General features: G+C 42.4%; 1 protein-coding gene across 1 annotated transcript; it reads right to left on the bottom strand.

The window, feature by feature from the left end:
* Positions 1–1,274: 1,274 nt before the first annotated feature.
* On the bottom strand, positions 1,275–18,013 carry SH2D1B (SH2 domain containing 1B). Its single transcript, XM_021698467.1, has 4 exons — positions 17,872–18,013; positions 4,600–4,663; positions 2,903–3,068; positions 1,275–1,312 (listed from the first exon to the last, which is right to left on the bottom strand). Exons 1-4 carry the CDS (start codon positions 18,003–18,005, stop codon positions 1,275–1,277), a joined length of 402 nt encoding a protein of 133 aa, XP_021554142.1. The 5' UTR covers positions 18,006–18,013.
* Between the last annotated feature and the right edge of the window lie 945 nt (positions 18,014–18,958).

Below are 18,958 nucleotides of genomic sequence, written 5' to 3' on the forward strand. Positions count from 1 at the left end.
CTCCCTCAGCTCCCTGAATATGATGGCTGCATTTCACTTCTTACCTACTTGGTAGTAGCTATGGATTTCTGTGACCCAAGAACTCAAAATGGCTCACACTTTGGGACTCCAACCACAACGTCTGTTCATGTTGTCTGGAAATCTAGAGTTCTTCTCTTTAATAACTTTGGAAGATAAGTCCAGTAGGGTAAAATGAATCACTATGGTTTGAAGATAGGTAAAAGAATGGGCATGGAATTTGGTACATTCCATACTAATCAGGTCTTAATTAAAATTTTTAACTAACAGAAAAATGCAAAGGACTTTGAACAAATTCAACAAATCCTTCAGCAATGTGTTTCCAGTCAAAATCCTGTAAATGGGCACAGCTCTATGCAGCACACTTTTCCACACTGGGGGATATGAGGGAGACCCAACCATGCTTTGGTGGCACTTAATATCTAGATGGGAAAAGGAACCACACAAAGGAGAATATCTTTAAGATGCCCACAGATATCACTGCAGTACAGAACTACATCCATGCTGCTAAAGTGGTTGGTGCATACGTGAAATTGGGCAAAACCAGTGAGAAAGTGTTTCCGTGGATGTGTCTGGCAGGAAAATCAAGATTAGTAAGAAGGAGAAGAACTAGAATGGGGGGGAGAAGGACAGGTGGGAGGTCAGGGCCCCTGCCATGACCAAGACTGGGACAGGCAGGTGCAGAGACCATGTTGGCTGTTTGGGAGGCTAGGACTCAGATCTCTTGCCACCCCTGTGTACATCTCCATGACCCCGGGACTCCTCCATTCCACCCGACACATCCGGGCTCAGCAGAGAGGCAGGAACATATGTTTGTTTTCTAGATGAAGAAGTGGAGACCCCCAGACAGGGCAAGAGGTTTCTCCAAAGTCTCATAGCCACAGGACTGGAACTCAGGCTCCTAACTCATGGCCAAGTGCGCACTCTTCTGTATGAAGCTGTGCCTCAGATCGCTGGTCTGCCGGAGGGCATCAACCATGGAGAATAGGTTCAGCCTGTCCTATTCCAGGCAAGAAGAGTGAGAGGGGGGAAAGGAGTTTCAAAGCTGCTCATGGTGTATGCATGGGAGGCAGGGATGTGGGGAATAATTTCTCTGAGGTTGGTGGACAGAATGTCTTCAGTCACGCAGACCAGGAGAGTCTGAATTGTCCCCTAGAGCTCAGTCTTCCAGAACCACACCTGCAGGAGAAGCAGGGTTGCCAGTGAGAGCTGTCACCCCATCTCTTCTCTAATTGCTTTGTTCAGTCTCCTTGTCTTCAAGGCAAGACCTCCACATAGTCACTGTTACTGTTCTCTGGGGGGAAAAAAGCAGAAGACCATCCATGAGGCAACTCCGGGGGTTGCACGGACCAACCTCACTCAAGGGAAAGAAGACCTCTTCCCCAGGCACAGGAGGACCTCGATGCTACATCAGAGTGACATCTTCAAGGGCAGGTGTATCCAGGGAGCTCCCCGGGCAAAATAGGGGGTCTCTTTATAAGTTTAGGCATCCAAGTTTCCTGCTCCAGCAGAAAACCTGTGTCTCCCTCAGAGTGAGAACATCTGAGGCTTATTCTAAGGAGGCCAAGGGAAGGGGAGGAAGCCAGTGAGCTGAGGAGAAGATGTCTCCCCTTTGGTAGCTGAAGACTTGGGGTTACCTACCAGGGCTAATCAAGCGTGGGCAGCCGGGGTGGTAAGACTCCTGCCCAGTTCTTGGGAAAGATCTTGAAAGAACTCTCCCCTTGGCATTTGTGATTATTTTATCATTGCTGGACAGATAACGGCCACCGCCCCCACCACCCTCAGCAGCTCATCTGGGTTTTCCTAAGGACTGCAGTGCACAACGTTCCTGGGTTTCTAGCTCTGCCCCTTTTTGTGCTTTTGTTCCTGTAAGTTTCGGTGGAACGTGGCCGTGGGATTACACCTGTAGCTAAATCTATAGGAAGTGACTTTGTGTGTACATGGGTGCACAGACCTGGGCAGGGGGCAGGGGGCAGAGGAGGGGTTGTTATTCTCATCATTAAAAACCCATGCTTAGTTTTGCTGGGAGGTGAGAATCTTGCCCTGGTGGCCCGGAGGGTGACTTAAGCAGACAGTAGAATGTGGGGTGATTGCAGGCTCCCTGGAACTCTGCCCTCTGCCCGTCTCCCTAGCTAGCATGACTCCCCTCAGTGCCCTCCACCCGGCCACTGATAACTGAAATCCCTCTGCTTGGGAATGTGACCCTACGTGCCACCATGGGAAAACAGGAGTAAGCCGTAAATGTCTCAGGAAATCCGTGTTCAATTCAAACCACGTTGTAACTGACAAATACTAGAGGGATGATTTTCTGAGGGCAGGTTTCACGGGGAGCAAGTAAGCAATTGTGGCTGCTAGTGATACGATTTGAGAGGGCCTCAGTGTGGATTCTCTGCACTCAAATTTACTGGCCATCTCTCATTTTCCACCATGGCTTAATTCCATTCGGGATATATCTGGAATAATTTGTCCCCTAACACTAAATAAATGAATGCTCAGCAAATATTGAGCAAAATGTACCAGTGTGGGCCTTGGAGAGGGCATCAAAGCAATTTTCTCATTTGAAAATTTTGCCTGCTTGTACATCTATTCCCAAACCTGTGGTTCACACAAGGTCACAGGATGGGTGTGAGGTCAGCTCTTCCAGAATGCACCGGGGACCACTCTTGCTCTCCTGGCTAGCCAGGCAGAGCACTCCGTGTGTTGGCCACCTTCCGGGGCTCAAAGACACTGCTTCCCAACAAGACTGATGCTGCTTTTTGGTGGGCAAAGTCTTTTAGAGATAACACGACAGAACAGGGTGTGTATCTGTATAAATTCTACAAAGTCGGCCAGTGGAAGAAATGGGACTAAAGTTCCTTTCTGACCCCCACGTAAGAGTTTTTACCGTAAATATCATCCAGCTTTATCTGTGATCGTCTCCATCTCGGGCAGAAGATGGCTTGCTTTATCGGATGTCCAAGGTGGACCACCAGCCCTTGATTTGGTTTCTCAAATGTGGAGATCAATTCCTTTAGGTTTGAGAAGATCTGTTTGGGAGCACCTTCTACAGTCTGCCAAAATACAAGATACTCATCACCATCCACTGTATGTGCAATGTGACACCTCAAAGCAGTGGTTTGAGCCCTCAGAGCAAGGCTGCCTCTCCCTCTGCCTGTTCCTTCCCCTGTATTAAGGAATTATCACAATTTCCCAAAGCATGCACGACAAAGGAAAGAGTTCATATAAGTTGCTTTTTAGAAAATATTTTATGTTGAAATAATTTCAGACTTGAAGAAAAGTTGAAAAAATACTTTTAAAATTTTTATATATATCCTTCACCCACAACCCAAATGTTTTTTTAATTCTTTTTTAAAAATTTTATTTATTTATTTGACACACACACACACAGAGCACAAGCAGGGGAAGCGGCAGGCAGAGAGAGAGGGAGAAGCAGGCTCCCCGCTGAGCAGGGAGTCCAACATGGGGCTCAATCCCAGGACCCTGAGATCATGACCTGAGCCAAAGGCAGACGCTTAACCAACTGAGCCACCCAGGCACCCCTCACACCCCAAATGTTAACATTTATATTGTACATATTTGCTTTTCATTTTCTTTTTCTAAATGTACATGTATATACGTGTACGATTATAGGGATACATAATACATATTCTTTTTAAAAAAATATTTTGAGATTAAGTGTGGACATGATAGCTCTTTAACCCTAAATACATCAATATTTCCCAAAAAGCAAGAACATTATATATCCACACTGCAGTGATTAAAATGAGGAAATTAATCTTGATGTAGTACTACTTACTAATCTATAGAGCTTATTCAAATTTTGTCAGTTTGTCCTTTGTAAGAAAAGAAAAATTATACACACACACACAGGTAGATATACTTAAACATGTATGTGTGTGTGATGTGTGTGTGTGTGTGTGTGTGTGTTTGGGGATCACGGTATATTCTAATTTCTTTTAGATATTCACAATGAACATTAGCATATTGAAGATTCTGAGAAATCTGGCAGTGAAAAATCTGCTTAACCTTGTCTGCAAGTGTTTCAAAAAGATTATTTCAGGATCCTTTGCTAGTAAAGATTCAGTTAATATTATACTCTACTTCTTAAGCCAGAGAGATTATTTCAAAACAAAAAGGTTTTCTGCTTAATGCTCAGTAAACCAGAAAAATTAAAGAAACCCCTAAGACTGCCCATTGACTGATGCTTCCCTTTATATTTTCATACAATCGTGGAGCTCACTTGTCTTCCTACGTGTTCGGACTGCTCCCTACCTTCCCATTCCGTCCCGCCCTGGTCACTGTGTGTCTTCTAATTGGATGGCGACCTCGCCTGGAGTCCAGCCTGGTGCATTTGACCACTGGGGGAACCAGGGTCTACACGTCTGAATAACAGCCTTGAATATTCAGAAACCCTCCCTATTTCCCTCAGAGAAAGACAAGGTTTACTATGGATCTGACTCTAACTCTGCATGTTGCTTTCCTTTTTAAAATGCCTCTCCATTGCCACATCTCAGGTTCAAGAGATGATCTCAGGTTCTTCTCCCCCAGTCTTTCGTTACAGGAGTTCTCATACGTTCTTACCTGTATATTGTAAAACCCATGTCTCTCTTTGAAGATTCGGTATGTGTATACGAAATTTTTAAACCTGTGGAAAGATGACTGTGTGAATCGTAATGTTCTCATATGTAAAACCAGGTCTCTTCTACCTACCGCTCTATTTTCTGCACAATGCCTTTGGCAATCTTGGGTCCCCAAAAGAAACTGATCATTTTCAGGCATTCTCATCTGTGGGAATTTGAAAGAGACCAAGGCTTGGAAACGGGAACACTTATTCTGATGGTGGAAGTCTGGGCTTGTAGCAAAGAGGATAAGGAGAGAGAATTTACTATTTCCATGGTCTTGGTACTTCTCTCTAGTTTTTTCACTTAGCTCTAAGTTGATACAACATAAAAAAACACCATTGAGCCATTCCTGTATTGTTTACTAAATGATGTGTCATTGAACTTTATTAGAGATAGTTAGTGTTAATGAAAAAAAGAGAACGTTGGGAATTTCGCCCAAGGAAATGATGTATTGAGCTCTTGTTCTTCATCGGAACTGGCTCCGCTGGCTAAGTAATCTAACCAGAATCTAGATAATAGGCCCAATCTAGCAATTTCCAAAGCAAGACATAACATAAATACATTACTGTATTTCTCCAATTCCAAGATGCCATTAATTGTAAGGGATCAATTTAACAATAGCTTCCCAGGAGGAAAATGCATACATTAAATGTCTCTATCAACTGTTTAACATGTTCTGATTACCCAGAAATATTAAAGTGTAAAAAAAAGAGAGAATGAAAGACATTGACATGAGGCTCAGATTACCTAATGATCCCTCCCACCCCATGCCCACCCCCCGCCCCCCGGGCCCCCGGCCCCATGCGTGCACCTATGCCAAAGAATCATTTGACTGAATTGGGAATTTGGAAAGCAACTTAAGAGCTTTAAGGTACAGAGGATTTGATCACTGATTGTCAGGAGGCTTTGGCCATTGACTTCAAATCCCAATCCTTTTTGTGGGGGTTCCTGAGGCCAGAATAAGCCAGTGGGTGTCCCCAAATCACATCGCAAGCAACAAAACATTTCACATGAGTTTGTGTCCACATGTGACAAAGTATCCCATATCTGGGAAGAGGTCTCAAATATTTCTTTTCAGGGGCGCCTGGGTGGCTCTGTCATTAAGCATCTGCCTTCTGCTCAGGTCATGGTCGCAGGGTCCTGGGATTGAGCCCTGCATCGGGCTCTCTGCTCAGCGGGAAGCCTGCTTCTCCCTCTCCCACTCCCCCTGCTTGTGCTCTCTGTCAAATAAATAAATAAAATCTTTATAAAAAAATTTCTTTCACAGAGGTATCATTCAAATCGGGATCCAAACGAGGTCCATACATTGCATTTGCCTGATCACGTAGTTCTTTGAAACCCAACTATCGCATGTTAAATTCTTAAATGACTTCATTTTTAATTATGTTGTTGTATTATCAGCTAAGAAAATCTCCACCAGAGGAGTATGAAAGATTAAAACAAATGGAGCTTCTATGTTAACTAGTCCAAAAGCCATATACTTCAAGTTCTAAAGACAGACATTGCTCAAATATGATCTTTTTCTTTTTTAAAAAAGATTTCATTTATTTATTCGAGAATGAGAGATTTAGGCTTATGACTTTGAACTTGTGGTTGCCCGTAACTGCGACCCTTTCATACTATGAATTTCACACATCCCATTCTCTGGTCCCCACTCCCAGATCCTTTCCTCTATTCGCTGACCGCATCAGTCCCTTGACCACAGAGCCTCCAGTCCTCTGGCCTTACCACTTTCCACTGTTCTCACTCACCTGTCTTCGTTCCCTTGGGGTCCCGATTGGTCTCACTTCCAATTGATGACCACAGACCTCCAGTGGGCTCTTGGTGCTCCAGGCAATCAGTGATTTCCCCATTCCCTCAATAGTGATTGTACACTGTCCCCTTTCTTCGGACACCCCAAACACCTCACCTCACTAATAACTTCACAGAGATTCAAGCAGTCGGAAGAGAATTCCCAGACTCTGGGCTCCCATCCTCAGCCTTTGTAACCATGCACCAACTTTGCACGCCACTCTCTGGAACAAATCCCTCTTCCACTGGGGCCACCCATTGTCATCTATTCAAGGACATAGTTCTAGCAATTTTTTCCTCTCTCTCTCTCTCTCTGAGGTCATAAATTATTATTCTTTACACGACAGCCAGGGTGGCCCTTATTTAAAAATGAGAAACAGATGTTTTTTGACTTAGAGAGCTTTATTAACTTTTCCCACTTGTTCAAAAGATTTTCCCATACAGATAAATAGCATAAATATTTGTAATCTACTTGCAATCGATATGCTTTTGATTTCAGCCTAATGTATTTTGTCATTGATTCTTATTTCTTCTAATGTTTAATAAATGGCTTTAAGTTGTGTGCCCCCAAAAATGTGAGTCAGGTCATGTCCCTCCTCTGCACAAAAATATGCTCAATTTTTCTTTTAAGTTTTACTTGTAAGTAACCTCTACACCCAACATAGGACTCGAACTCATAACTCCGAGATCAAGAGTTGCATGCTCTTCCAATTGAGCCAGCCAAGCACCCCAAATCTGGTCAATTTTGAATAAGAAAAATAAGATTGGGGTGTGTGTGTGGCAGATGGCTGTATTAACAGGTCTCAAATCTTCTTATAAAGCTATAAATAAGACAGTGAGAACTGGTTCCAGGGTAGAAAAGATATTAATGTGATAAAATAGAGAGCCCAGAAACAGACCCATATATGTCTGAAAAGCTGGTATATGACAGAGCTAGCACAGCAGATCAGTGAGGAGGGATGGACTATTTGTTAAATAATAATGGTAATGTCTTAATGTGGAAATAAATAAAATCGGATCCCTACTTCACATTCTAATTGAAGACCTAACCGTGAATCAACAAAACAGTGAACTTAGGAAAGGTAAGTGTAAGTGAACAACTTCATGACCTTGAGTTAAGAAAGGAGCTCCTACATCAAAAAAAGTACAAGCCCTAAGAAAAGATTAATAAACTCACTATATTAAAATTAAAACTTCCGATTATCAAAATATATTATTTTTTTTTATTTTTTTAAAGATTTTATTTCTTTATTCATGAGAGACAGAGAGAGAGAGAGGCAGAGGGAGAAGCAGACTCCCAAGGAGCAGAGAGCCCGATGCAGGACTTGATCCCAGGACCCTGGGATCATGACCTGAGCCGAAGGCAGATGCTTAACCATCTGAGCCACCCAGGCGCCCTGTCAAAATATATTATTAACAGAGTGAGAAAGTCCACAGGCGGGGAGAAGATCACCGTAGCATTACTGTATGATAAGAACACTAATGTACCATTTAAAAAAGGCTAATGAAATGTCCACTAAGCATATGAAGAGATGTTTTACTTCACTATCAATCAGGGAAATACAAATTAAACCATAATTAGATATCATTTCATACCAGATTGGCAAAGACATGAGAGTTTACTTATGGAAAATATTGGCCGTGATGTAAAGCTATAGAAAGTTCTACCTACAACTAATGGGGATGTAATTAGATACTAATGTCTTGGAGAACAATTTGGCAAAGTTTACTAAAGCTGAAATGCATACAATCTGTAAACCCAAATGTGCACTTCTTAAGATTGGCAATATTGGCACAGACCTGACAATGCCAATATTATATTATTTATTAAAAAAGCAAAGATCACAGAAACTAAATATTTAGTACATTTAAACACATTTACAATCTAAAAAATCATCACTATATTATAAAATATTAAGTAAAAGTATAAGTTAAGGAAAATACATGAGATAAATACATACTTTCTAATATAAACTATCATTAGATTAGATTAATTGGGGCACCTGGGTGGCTCAGGCAGTTCAGCATCCGACTCTCAGTTTCGGCTCAGGTAGTGATCTCAGAGTCCTGGGATTGGAGCCCCACGTCAGGCTCCTAGCCCAGCGCAGAGTCTGCTTAAGATTCTATTCTCTCTTCCTCTCCCACTGCCCCTCCCCCTCCCTCTCTTTCCCTCAAATAAATAAATAAATAAATAATAAAATTAATTAACTGACATACAGTATTCAAAAAACCAAACGCTCCAAAGCTTATTAAATTTTCATTAACAATGAAAAATTTAAAGTAGAATAAGTCTTTTTAGTACATTTTCGACGTGAAAAAAGGGAAGGAGAGAGGTAGGGATGAAGGGAGGGGGAGGGAAGAAGGCAGGGAGGGAAGGTGAATCAGTAGGGTCATCACTGAGTTCTGAGGATTTTTTATGCAAACGTTTCCATCCACTGGAAAAGCGTTATCTGTTGACACCGTTGGGGAATGCTAAGGACATAAAATTTAAGTTAATTCTGAATACTTTCCTTCGATTTGTTCACCTTCAAACAACCTCATCCCTTCTTCTGCAACTTTAAAAAAATCTGTTTTGAACCTTTTGGATCTTTCTAAGAGTTGATACCTTTACTGAAAGCAGAGTTTGCCACTTAAGCCGTTAGTAATGTCAGTGGTTACGTTTCTAAGATTCTACATGCTCACTGACCGCTCTGAAATGGTCTTTATCCGAACACAAAAACAAACAGTTGAAAGGGCTCAGTTTTAATTCCAGTGTAGTTGACATACAGTGTTGTATTAGGTTCCCGTGCACCATATAGTGCTTCAACACTCGCGTGCATCACCGGGTGCTCATCACAAGAGCCCTCCTTAATCCCCATCACCTGTTGCCCCACCCTCCCCACCTCCCCTCTGGTGACCAGCAGTGTGTTCTCTAGAGTTAAGAGCCTGTTTCTTGGTTTGTCTCTTTTTTCCCTTGTTTTGTTTCCTAAATTCCACATATGAATGAATTGAAATCATATGCCCACAAGATTGGTTGCAGATATTCATGCCAATTTCAACTGTAATTGATCTGGCTGAGTAAACAGATTGTAATGCCTCCCCGGAATGGAATACTGCTTAGCAATGAAAGGACCGAACTCTGGCGCACGGAACTCTACGGATGAGTCTCAAAGTAATTACTCTGGATGAAAGAAGTCAGACAAAAAGGGCTACTACTTTATGATTTGATTTACATTAAATTCTGGGAAATACATAGACATCTATAGTGCCAGAAAGCAGGTGACGGTGCACTGGGGCTTGGGTGGGGGGTGTGGAAAGGGGAGATCACAAAGGGGCACGAGGGTAGTTTTGGAGGTGATGGAAATGTTCATTATTTGGGCTGTGGTGATGGTTTCATGAGTGCATGCAAATGTCAAAATTCATCAAATTGTACACTTTTTATTTTATATCAATGATACCTCAATAAAGCTATAAAGATCATGACATAAAAAGGTATATGAATAGAATTTATATTTGCTCTAATATAGAAACCAAATTTAAGTTCATTTTACATTTATGATTCTTACTCTTTTCATGGTTAGTCTTGGCATTAGAGAGAAGAAAAATATTTCCTATATTTGCTGCTAGGTCTTTAGTAAACATGTGGTGGCTTGACCTCCAGCATGAGAGTGACCCACAGTGGAGGACTGCTCTGGACATGACAACAAGGAAGGAGATCCAGCCAGGCACTTAATCATTTCGAAGGTTTATAATACTTCGGTGTATTTTAATGCCTACTTTCTTGGCTATCCCATGGAAGTCTTCGACCCCATTGAAGATGTGAGAAATACACAGGGCTGGCTTATAAAGACCATTTTTAAATCTTTGGCATTACCTTTCAGTTGAGATGAAAATTTTCAGTTGGAAAAGATCAGAATAGGGGTTCCTGGGTGGCTCAGTCAGTTAAGCATCTGCCTTCGGCTCAGGTCACGATCCCAGGGTCCTGGGATGGAGTCCCGCATCGGGCTCCCTGCTCAGTGGGGAGCCTGCTTCTCCCTCTCACTCTGCCCCTCCCCCTGCTTGTGTGCTCTCTCTCTCTTTCAAATAGATAAATAAAATCTTTTTAAAAAGAAAGAAAAGGTCAAAATACAGATTATCTGAGCTTTGGCCTATCTTTGAATTGTTTCACTCTTTCCAGTGGGGCTTAGCCTTACAAATGGTCATCATGTGAGGTGCTGTGCGTGGGTCTCTGTGTCCTTTCTCAGTTCACGACAAGTCCACAATTAGCAGTCAGTCTCACGCCATGACCAGTGTGGCAAGGAAACTTCTTCACGTTCGAGTTTGTAGTTTTATTTTAAACCAAACTTTAAAAAGTCAGTTGAAGGAAATGGAATTGACTGCCCTATGACGTCAACTAGGCATTCTGCATTTCTTCAGGCCTTGACACAAGTGTGAAACACACGTCAATAAAGAGTGTTTTAAGACTTTTGACTTCTCGCTTGTCTTGATGGGACTGTGCCTTGGTATAACCTTTGTGGCACCAAATTGTCAGTGTGTGTTAAAATGTTAAAAATTCTAGGATTTTATCCTAAGGAGAGAGTTGGGCAAACGTTCAAAGATGTAGGCACAAAAATGTTAATCGTCTCAAGTTACATTGGGTCCATTGGACCAAAGTGGAAATAACCTAAATGCATGATTAGGTACCAATTATGATAGAGGCAATCAATAAAAGAGTGATGTGTATTGGCTTTCTTTGATGTGGCAAGATACCAACAATGCATTGACAAAAAACAATTCGCAAACCGTCACGTGTAACAAACCATTTGTGTACCCATTTATATTTCCTTAGACAAGCGCGGGCATATAGAGCAGTCTGGAGGCATGTGTACTGAAATATTAGAAATGGTAATCTCCATGTGGTGAAATTGAGAACACTTCTGCTTTCTTTTTTAGACCTTTCTCTACAATGGATTTTTCTAAAATAATAAAAACGCTTGAAATATCTTTTTCTCTGCGAGCTCTGGAGTCTTGCCAAAGATCTCAGAATCTGAGAGAACCGTCTTCCCCCTCCACCTCCCCAGGTGTCTCCCACTCCTCCTTCTTGTTGCTGTGTCCTCCTCAGTGAGGGCCCAGATTCTTTTCAACTGTGGCCTTCTGTTGGCTACAGAGAGTCCCTCCTGTCCCCTCAGGCCTGCAGCTGTGGCCCTTGAATCTCCCCACATCTACTCCATTTTGACTCTACTGATTCTAAAGGCAGACCCAGTTTCAGCTTCTCACACAAAGTCACACTGCAGAGAGAGTGGTTGGCGTATTGGCGTTTTCTATCAGGCTCTGTGATCGAGTCACATTTCCTGTCCACATTTACCACAGGCCTTTCTACTCAATACTGTCTGCTGCTGGGCCAACTCGCTACGTGACTTTCTTTATTTCTAAACTTCCCCATAATGTTTTCGTTTAGGTCTGTGAAAGCATGGAAGTTGGGATGTTGCCATTCTAACGCAGCAAAGAAGAAGGGGCCACCCAGGTTGGGTGATGAGATGAGGAATGTGACATGCCGACCACAATGTTTGGCTCAGAGAAAGCACCTTCATGGTGGCTCTGAATGCGTAGCTGCAGGAAAATATGCTAATTCTGGTGGTGTACGTCATTTTGGCTTTGTTCACATAAGGTTGTGTATCAAAGCACGAACTGCTTTGTGTGACCTCCTCAGAGGAACCTTTCTCTATCCAACTTGAAGTAGCCTCTCTATCCCTCCCTGTACTCTGACCCTGTTTGGTTTTCATCGTATTGTCTCCTCTTGCTGGAATGTACATTCGTGAGGGCAAGACCGACCCCTGTAGTATTCATCACTATTTCACCCACTCGGTATATGCTTGTTGAATGAATACATAAAGGTTCCACTATTCATCCTCCGAGTCCCAGTTCTGCCGAGGCTCTCCACACCTCGAGGAATGGGTCCCTCCCTCCTCTCAGTTCCCATACGCCCCAATGTGAGTGTACTCATCAGCACACACTCCAAGGTACTTTTGTCTTTTCCCCATTTATTTCTTTATTTTCCCCACTAGGCTTTGAGCTGTGTTGAAGGCACCAATTGAGTGCCCAGCATAGTGCCTGGCATATAAGAGATTTTCAATACTCGTTGAACAACTAGAATTGAATGGTCTGTACTGATCTGTGTGATAACAAAACTTCACAAGGATCATGATAATGCCCGTTTCCATGGGGGCCATTTGACCTGAGCCTTAAGCCTGAGGGTACCTGAAATGTGTCTGCCTTTCAGGGATGTGGGCAGGGAAGAGGGTGAGGCCTGATTATGGGCAGATGTCCCCCAAATATATATTATTCCCTCTTCATTGGATTTTATTATGTTTCACATTCCTTAGTGACTTTCACTTTAGAAGAACACACAAGCTGGGTTGATACTCCACAAAACAGTTGAAAATAAATGTTGATTTTTAAAGAGAATCCCAGTAGAGACTACCTACACTGAGGTCTGGATCAAGGTCTCCTGTCTCTATGACATCCCTTGCACCTTCTTTTCCCATTCACACTACTTGCTCCCACATCGCTAATTCCTCACCATCTCCCATCTGGAGACACAATGGTCTCAATTGCCATCATCCGACAGCTTTGGTGCATCCTCCATATATCAGATTGGAATTCCTAACACTCCAGTTGGGAGTTTGGAGGGTTCCAGTCTTGTCACTTGCCTGCTTGGAAACCATCTACATCTCCCTGCTATCTATGGACTCATCCTTCTCAGACCCCATAATATTATCCCAAACCTACTTTTTCAAAAGCTGGTTTCCAAGCTACCTTTCAGGAACCCTGTATGATTCATGTGTGCTTTAAAACATCCTGCCTCTAGACCTCTATTCCTGCCCCCTTCCCTCCCTAACATGCTTCCCAGTGTTGAATGAATACATAAAGGTTCTATTATTCATTTCCATTTCTGTGTAATCAAATCTTACCACTCTTCCAGGTCCCAGCTCAAATACCATCTCCTCTAAGAACACTCTCCTGCTCATATTTTTGGCCCTTCAGTTTGCATAAAACTGTCTCTTCTTAAATTTATACTTCACCCTTTTCTAATTTATTTACATGCTTTGGATCTCCTTGAAAAAAAATTGCAGGTTCCCTATTGGAATCCCCCTGTGCCTAGCACAGTCTTTGAATAGATAACAGGGATTCACTACTTTTTTATACACTTTTTTTCATTACAAAAGTCATACATGCACATATAAAACATTTAAACAGTGCAAAGTTATCGAATAAATTTCCCCAAGTCACTCTTTCTCAATTTCCCAGCTATTACAAGTTTCTTACTTATATACCTCCTAGAATTGTATAGGAATATACAAAGACCCAGACGTACTTTTTTTTTAAACAAATGGGATCATGCTTTGCATCTTGCCTTTTTCTTACCATAGATATTGGAGGTTTTTTCATACGATATATGGATTTACCCATTCTTATTAATCAATTTGCACACACTCATGCTGTCATAAGTAAGATAAGGTAGGCTATTATTAGGTCATATAAGATAGGTGTTTTAAAAAAAGATTTTTTTGGGCGCCTGCGTGGCTCAGTTGGTTAAGCGACTGCCTTCAGCTCAGGTCATGATCCCAGGGTCCTGGGATCGAGTCCTGCATCGGGCTCCCTGCTCTGCGGGGAGCCTGCTTCTCCCTCTCCCACTCCCCCTGCTTGTGTTCCCTCTCTCGCTGTGTCTCTCTCTGTCAAATAAATAAATAAAATCTTTAAAAAAATAATAATAAAAAAAGATTTTTTTAAAGTAATCTCTACACTTGGGATGCCTGGATGGTTCAGTCAGTTAAGTGTCTGCCTTCGGCTCAGGTCATGATCCCAGAGACCCATGTTGAGCTCCCTGCTCAGCGTGGAGTCTGCTTCTACCCTCTCCCTCTGCCACTTCCCCTGCTTGTGCTCTCTCTCTGTGTCAAACAAATAAATAAAATCTTAAAAAAAAACAACGCACTAATCTCTACACCCAATGGGGGCTCGAACTCACAACCCCAAGGTCAAGAGTCACACACTCTACCAACTGAGCCAGCCAAGGTAGGTTTATTTATTCACTAAGAAGTGAATTTGGGGTCAAAGGTTACATCCATGCATTTTATGTTTGGGCCACATTACCATGCGAAGAGACAGTGTTCACCTGTATGAGGGTATCTGCTTCCTGGCACCCTAACTTCGTCTGAGTATTTCCATAGTTTTAATTCTTGCCTGTTGAACAGGTAAAAATGGTATCTCATTATTCTTCCAGTTTCTATTTCTTTAGTTATGAGTGAGATCTAGCATTTTTCCTTCCTTCTTTTTCACATTTCTGTTTCCAAGAATCTCCTTCTCTTTCCCTTTACCTAGTTTTGTATTGATTTTTAAAATCACTTATTTGTTTATGAGGTTCACTCGTCCTGTCAGTTTGCTGATAGTCTTTTAAGTTGTTTTTACCAGCAGTTTTTTTTTTAATAGTGGTCAGATTCATCAGACTTTTCTTTTTTGGCTTCTGGGCTTTACATCCTGCTTAGAAAGGCCCTTCTCAACCCCAGGTATATATTTTAAAAGTTCATCATTTCTTCTTAGTACGTGTGGTTTCATGTTTAAAAAAAATAACTTATGCATTAGAACCAGTTTGAATTAATTTTACTTCAAGAAGAAAGGAATTCAGGTGTATTTTTTCGAAAGGATCAGTCAAGCACCCCAACACCATTCATGGTTGTTCATGATCATTGATGTGAAATATGCTTTTAATCATATGCTAAATTCCAATGTATTTTGCCTTATTTCTACCAGACTCTGTATTCTATTCCATTGATCTGTCAGCACCAAACTCCTTTTTTTAAGTTTTTTTTTTTTTAAGATTTTATTTATTTATTTGACAAAGAGAGACAGAACACAAGCAAGGGGAACAGCAGAGGGAGAGGGAGAAGCAGACTACCCCGCTGGGCAGGGACCCCCAATTCAGGGCTTGATCCCAGGACCCGGAGATCATGACCTGAGCCGAAGGCAGATGCTTAACCAACTGAGCCACCTGGGTGTCCCTAAGATTTTATTTTTAAGTAATTTCCACACGTCTTGAGGGGCTCCAACCTAGAAGGCCCCAGATCAAGAGTCACATGCCAGCTAGGTGCCCTTAGTCCCCTTTTTTTAAATAAAAAATATTTTTGGCTATTCTAGCAGGTTCCTTGTGCTCCATGTCCCACCTGAATAAACTTTATGATTCTTGAAGAAAACTTAAAAAATTCTGTTAATTTTTTTTACTGGAAACATACCGAATTTATAGATTAATTGTGGTAAACTGATATGCTTCCAAATTGAGTCCCTAATTTCATGTACCTCTTCTAGTGAGTTCCCCAGTTTTCTTCATACAAACCTTACACATTTCATATCACATTTATTTCTGAGTATTATTATTTTTTTTGCTAATGTAAATGACCTGTTTTATTATATTTTCTTACTGGTTACTGTTTTTTTTTTAAATGAAAAAGCTATTGATTTTAATTTCAATTTTACAAGCAGATACTGTTAATCGAATTTTCTTAAATTTACTTTTTAGGTTTTTTTCAATTAAATTTTAGATTTCACAGGCATAAAATCATGTCAACTGCAAATAATAATAATTTTGCATCTTCCTTTTCAATTTTTACCTTTATTTCCTTTGGCTAATTACACTTGCTCATATCTCCTGAAAAATGCTCCCTAGTAGTGCTGGTAATGGGCATCATCGGCTCATTCATGATTTTAGCAGCGATTCTCCTATGCTTCACCTGGCCTTTGGTTAAGAAAGTATCTATCTAGCTTTGTATGGCTAAGAGTGTGTAAGGGCATGCATACGTGTGTGTGTGTGTGTGTGTGTGTATTTAATTGAGGGATGGATGATGAATTTTATCTAACACCTTTTAAGCAAATTTGAGCGAGTTATGCAGTTCGTCAACTTTGACCTACTAATATGTAATTAAACTACTAATTTACCCAACTTGGAACCATCCTTGACTTCTTGGAATAGACCAAATTGAGCATAGTATATTTTCTCCTTTAATGTTACTGGCTTCTGTTTTGTTAGTAGTTTCTTGAAAATGGATATTAATTGAAATTGAAATTGGTCTATAGTTTTCTTTTGTGCATGTGTCCTTTTTGGAAAAAGAAATGTTTTACCTTCATACATAGAAACTGGGGGGAAAAAGGGAACAGAAGACGAACAACTCAAGCTAAAAATGGGTAAAGAATGTGACTGTGCCACTCTCAAAAGAAGAATTACCAACAGCTAAAATTATATGAACCGACCCCGCTCCCCCCCCGCCGCCCGGCCCCAGCCCCGTCATCACTGGTAACGTGAAAATTCCAACTGCTAACCCCTTCAGGCTATCTTTCTTTTACCTGCATCTCTGGTATCATACAATGAAGCAAAGAGATCTCTGCCTATTCTGTTAGTCACGACAGTCCTTTTTGTCCTCACTCTCAGAAGCACTGAAGCATATCCAGAGACACACTTGGGTTTTAATTCCACTAGCAGGTAGAAGAAAAACTTCAGTGATCTCTCCAAATAGAACATTTAAAGATAGTAGGTTCTCACTGATACCTGTTCAGGATTGTTTTCCTTCTTTTTTTTTTTTTTTTAAGATTTTATTTATTTATTTATTTGAGAGAGAGAGAGAGCACATGAGTGGGGGAAGGAGCAGAGGGAGAGGGAGAAGCAGACTCCTCGCTGAGCAGGGAGCCGGATGCCGGATGCTGGTGGATCCCAGGACCCCGGGATCATGACCTGAGCCGAAGGCAGACGCTTAACCAACTGAGCCCCCCAGGCGCCCCCCAGGATTGTTTTCTAACCGGGTCTAAACAAGCTCCTTCAGCAGAGTTGCTGCTAGAACTTCACACTGAACTCTCTGGAAATGCCAGATGCATTTTAACACAAGCAAGTCATTCGAGAAATCCGGGTCTCTGTTTCTTCATCTAGAAAATGCTTATGCTTATGAATCCAGGTATGTCCCAGTGTAATGGAACAATTGATAGGCTCTAAGGAGGATGAAAGGAAATGATGCATGTTGAGGCTCTTTACAAACCTAAAAGAATTTGAAATCATACTTTAAGTAGTCCGGCGGAATATATGTGAACACTTAGTCCCTCGGATTACAATTTCATAAAGGACATCTAGCCTCTTCCATAGCAACTAAGCCAACCTGTCCAGGAAAGGGCCTCTCTCCCAGGCACCTCCATGCTTCCTGCAGCCCTTCCCTTTGCTGCCACCCACCCCCACCCCCTGCCTGCTTCTGCAGAGGGTCCTGCTGGGTTGAGCAGGTGGCGCTGGGACAGACACACTCCTTGCATGCCCGTCAAGCGCTGCCTCGCTGTCTCTCATTCTGCTCATTGGGGCTGCAAGGTCAGAGTGAAATACAACTTCTTTTGCATTGGGCTATCAGGACCACACTCAGGGTAGGGGTCCAGATGTATGGAAGGTGAGACTACTCACGAGACACAGAGGCACAGAACTCCGGGCATGGACTCGCTGTCCCTTATCAGAAAGTTGCCGTCTATCCCGTCCTCCAGCAGCAGGGTCTCACAGTCTCTCTTGGACAGAGGGCCGTGGTAATAGGGCAGATCCATGGGGAGCCTGCTGGGAGCCCTGTAATCTATCTCCAAGTCCGGGGACGGCTCCGAGGAGGGGACTGGAGGAAGGGGCCAACGGGAGCCTGTGGGAGCTCCTCTTCCGCCGGCTGGTGGAGTGAGACTGAGGCTGTTCTGCGGGACTCAGGCAATCTTGCAAGATTCAGGAAATGAGAAGGGTGGGGTGATGAAGTGACCACACATGACAGCCTGTAAATGACCCTAGCGTGATTCACAGAAGTATGTGAGAGCAGTGTGAGCACATAGTAACCTCAGTGATGCTCATGCCTGGGGCTGCAGGGCTGACGCTGGGCTCCCCGGACCTGGCTTGCAGCCCTGTATCTCACCTTAAATCCTCCATTTTTCACCTTCTCTGGCTGCTGGTCTTCCTTTCAAGAGCACACCACTGCCTTTTGCTGTGATGGATGCCCACGGCCCGCTGAAGCTGCCTCTGATTATGCTATGCTTAAGTTCATAACAGGTACCCAGAAAGTGTGCAGATGCTGAATGAATCCAGGTATGTCCCAGTGTAATGGAACAATTGAAAAGGTAAGACTTCCACAGGTCAAATGGCATGAAAAATGGAAGATGTTCTATTCCCCAAAATGGGAATAGAAAGCAATTGAACACAATGGGTGTGTGGGGGGGGGGGACAGCCTGTGCCTGGCTGAGGCTCCTAGCCATTGATGAACAAAGCCTGCTGTTAACATCTTTCAGCATTATGCTTTTTGGGGAAGGAGCCAGGGCAGGTGGGAGGGATATCTGAGTATACAAAATTAGTTCAGGGATATATCTCTAGGTGGAAGAAAAGAGTATGGTAGCCTTGGTTTGAATATCCTTGGGTCCTCTGAAGTTCCCATTTTGGAGGACAGCAGTGATGTGTCCCCATGAAGAAAGACGAAGAAGAGTCTATCCAGCCAGAGACGCTGAGCCCTCTTTAGACAACCTGGTAT

This window comes from Neomonachus schauinslandi, chromosome 6 (genome assembly GCF_002201575.2).
Source record: "Neomonachus schauinslandi chromosome 6, ASM220157v2, whole genome shotgun sequence".
In the NCBI taxonomy this organism is placed as follows: domain Eukaryota; kingdom Metazoa; phylum Chordata; class Mammalia; order Carnivora; family Phocidae; genus Neomonachus; species Neomonachus schauinslandi.

Bases quoted from the DNA above. Each gene is read 5' to 3' on its own strand.
- SH2D1B (XM_021698467.1), bottom strand. From the start codon at position 18,005: ATGGATCTGCCCTATTACCACGGCCCTCTGTCCAAGAGAGACTGTGAG. The intron at 4,664-17,871 runs GTGAGTAGTCTC...ATCTTTCCACAG, and splicing joins GTTCTGTGCCTCTGTGTCTC to GTTTAAAAATTTCGTATACA. The intron at 1,313-2,902 runs GTAAAAACTCTT...TTTTCCCCCCAG, and splicing joins AAAGCTGGATGATATTTACG to AGAACAGTAACAGTGACTAT.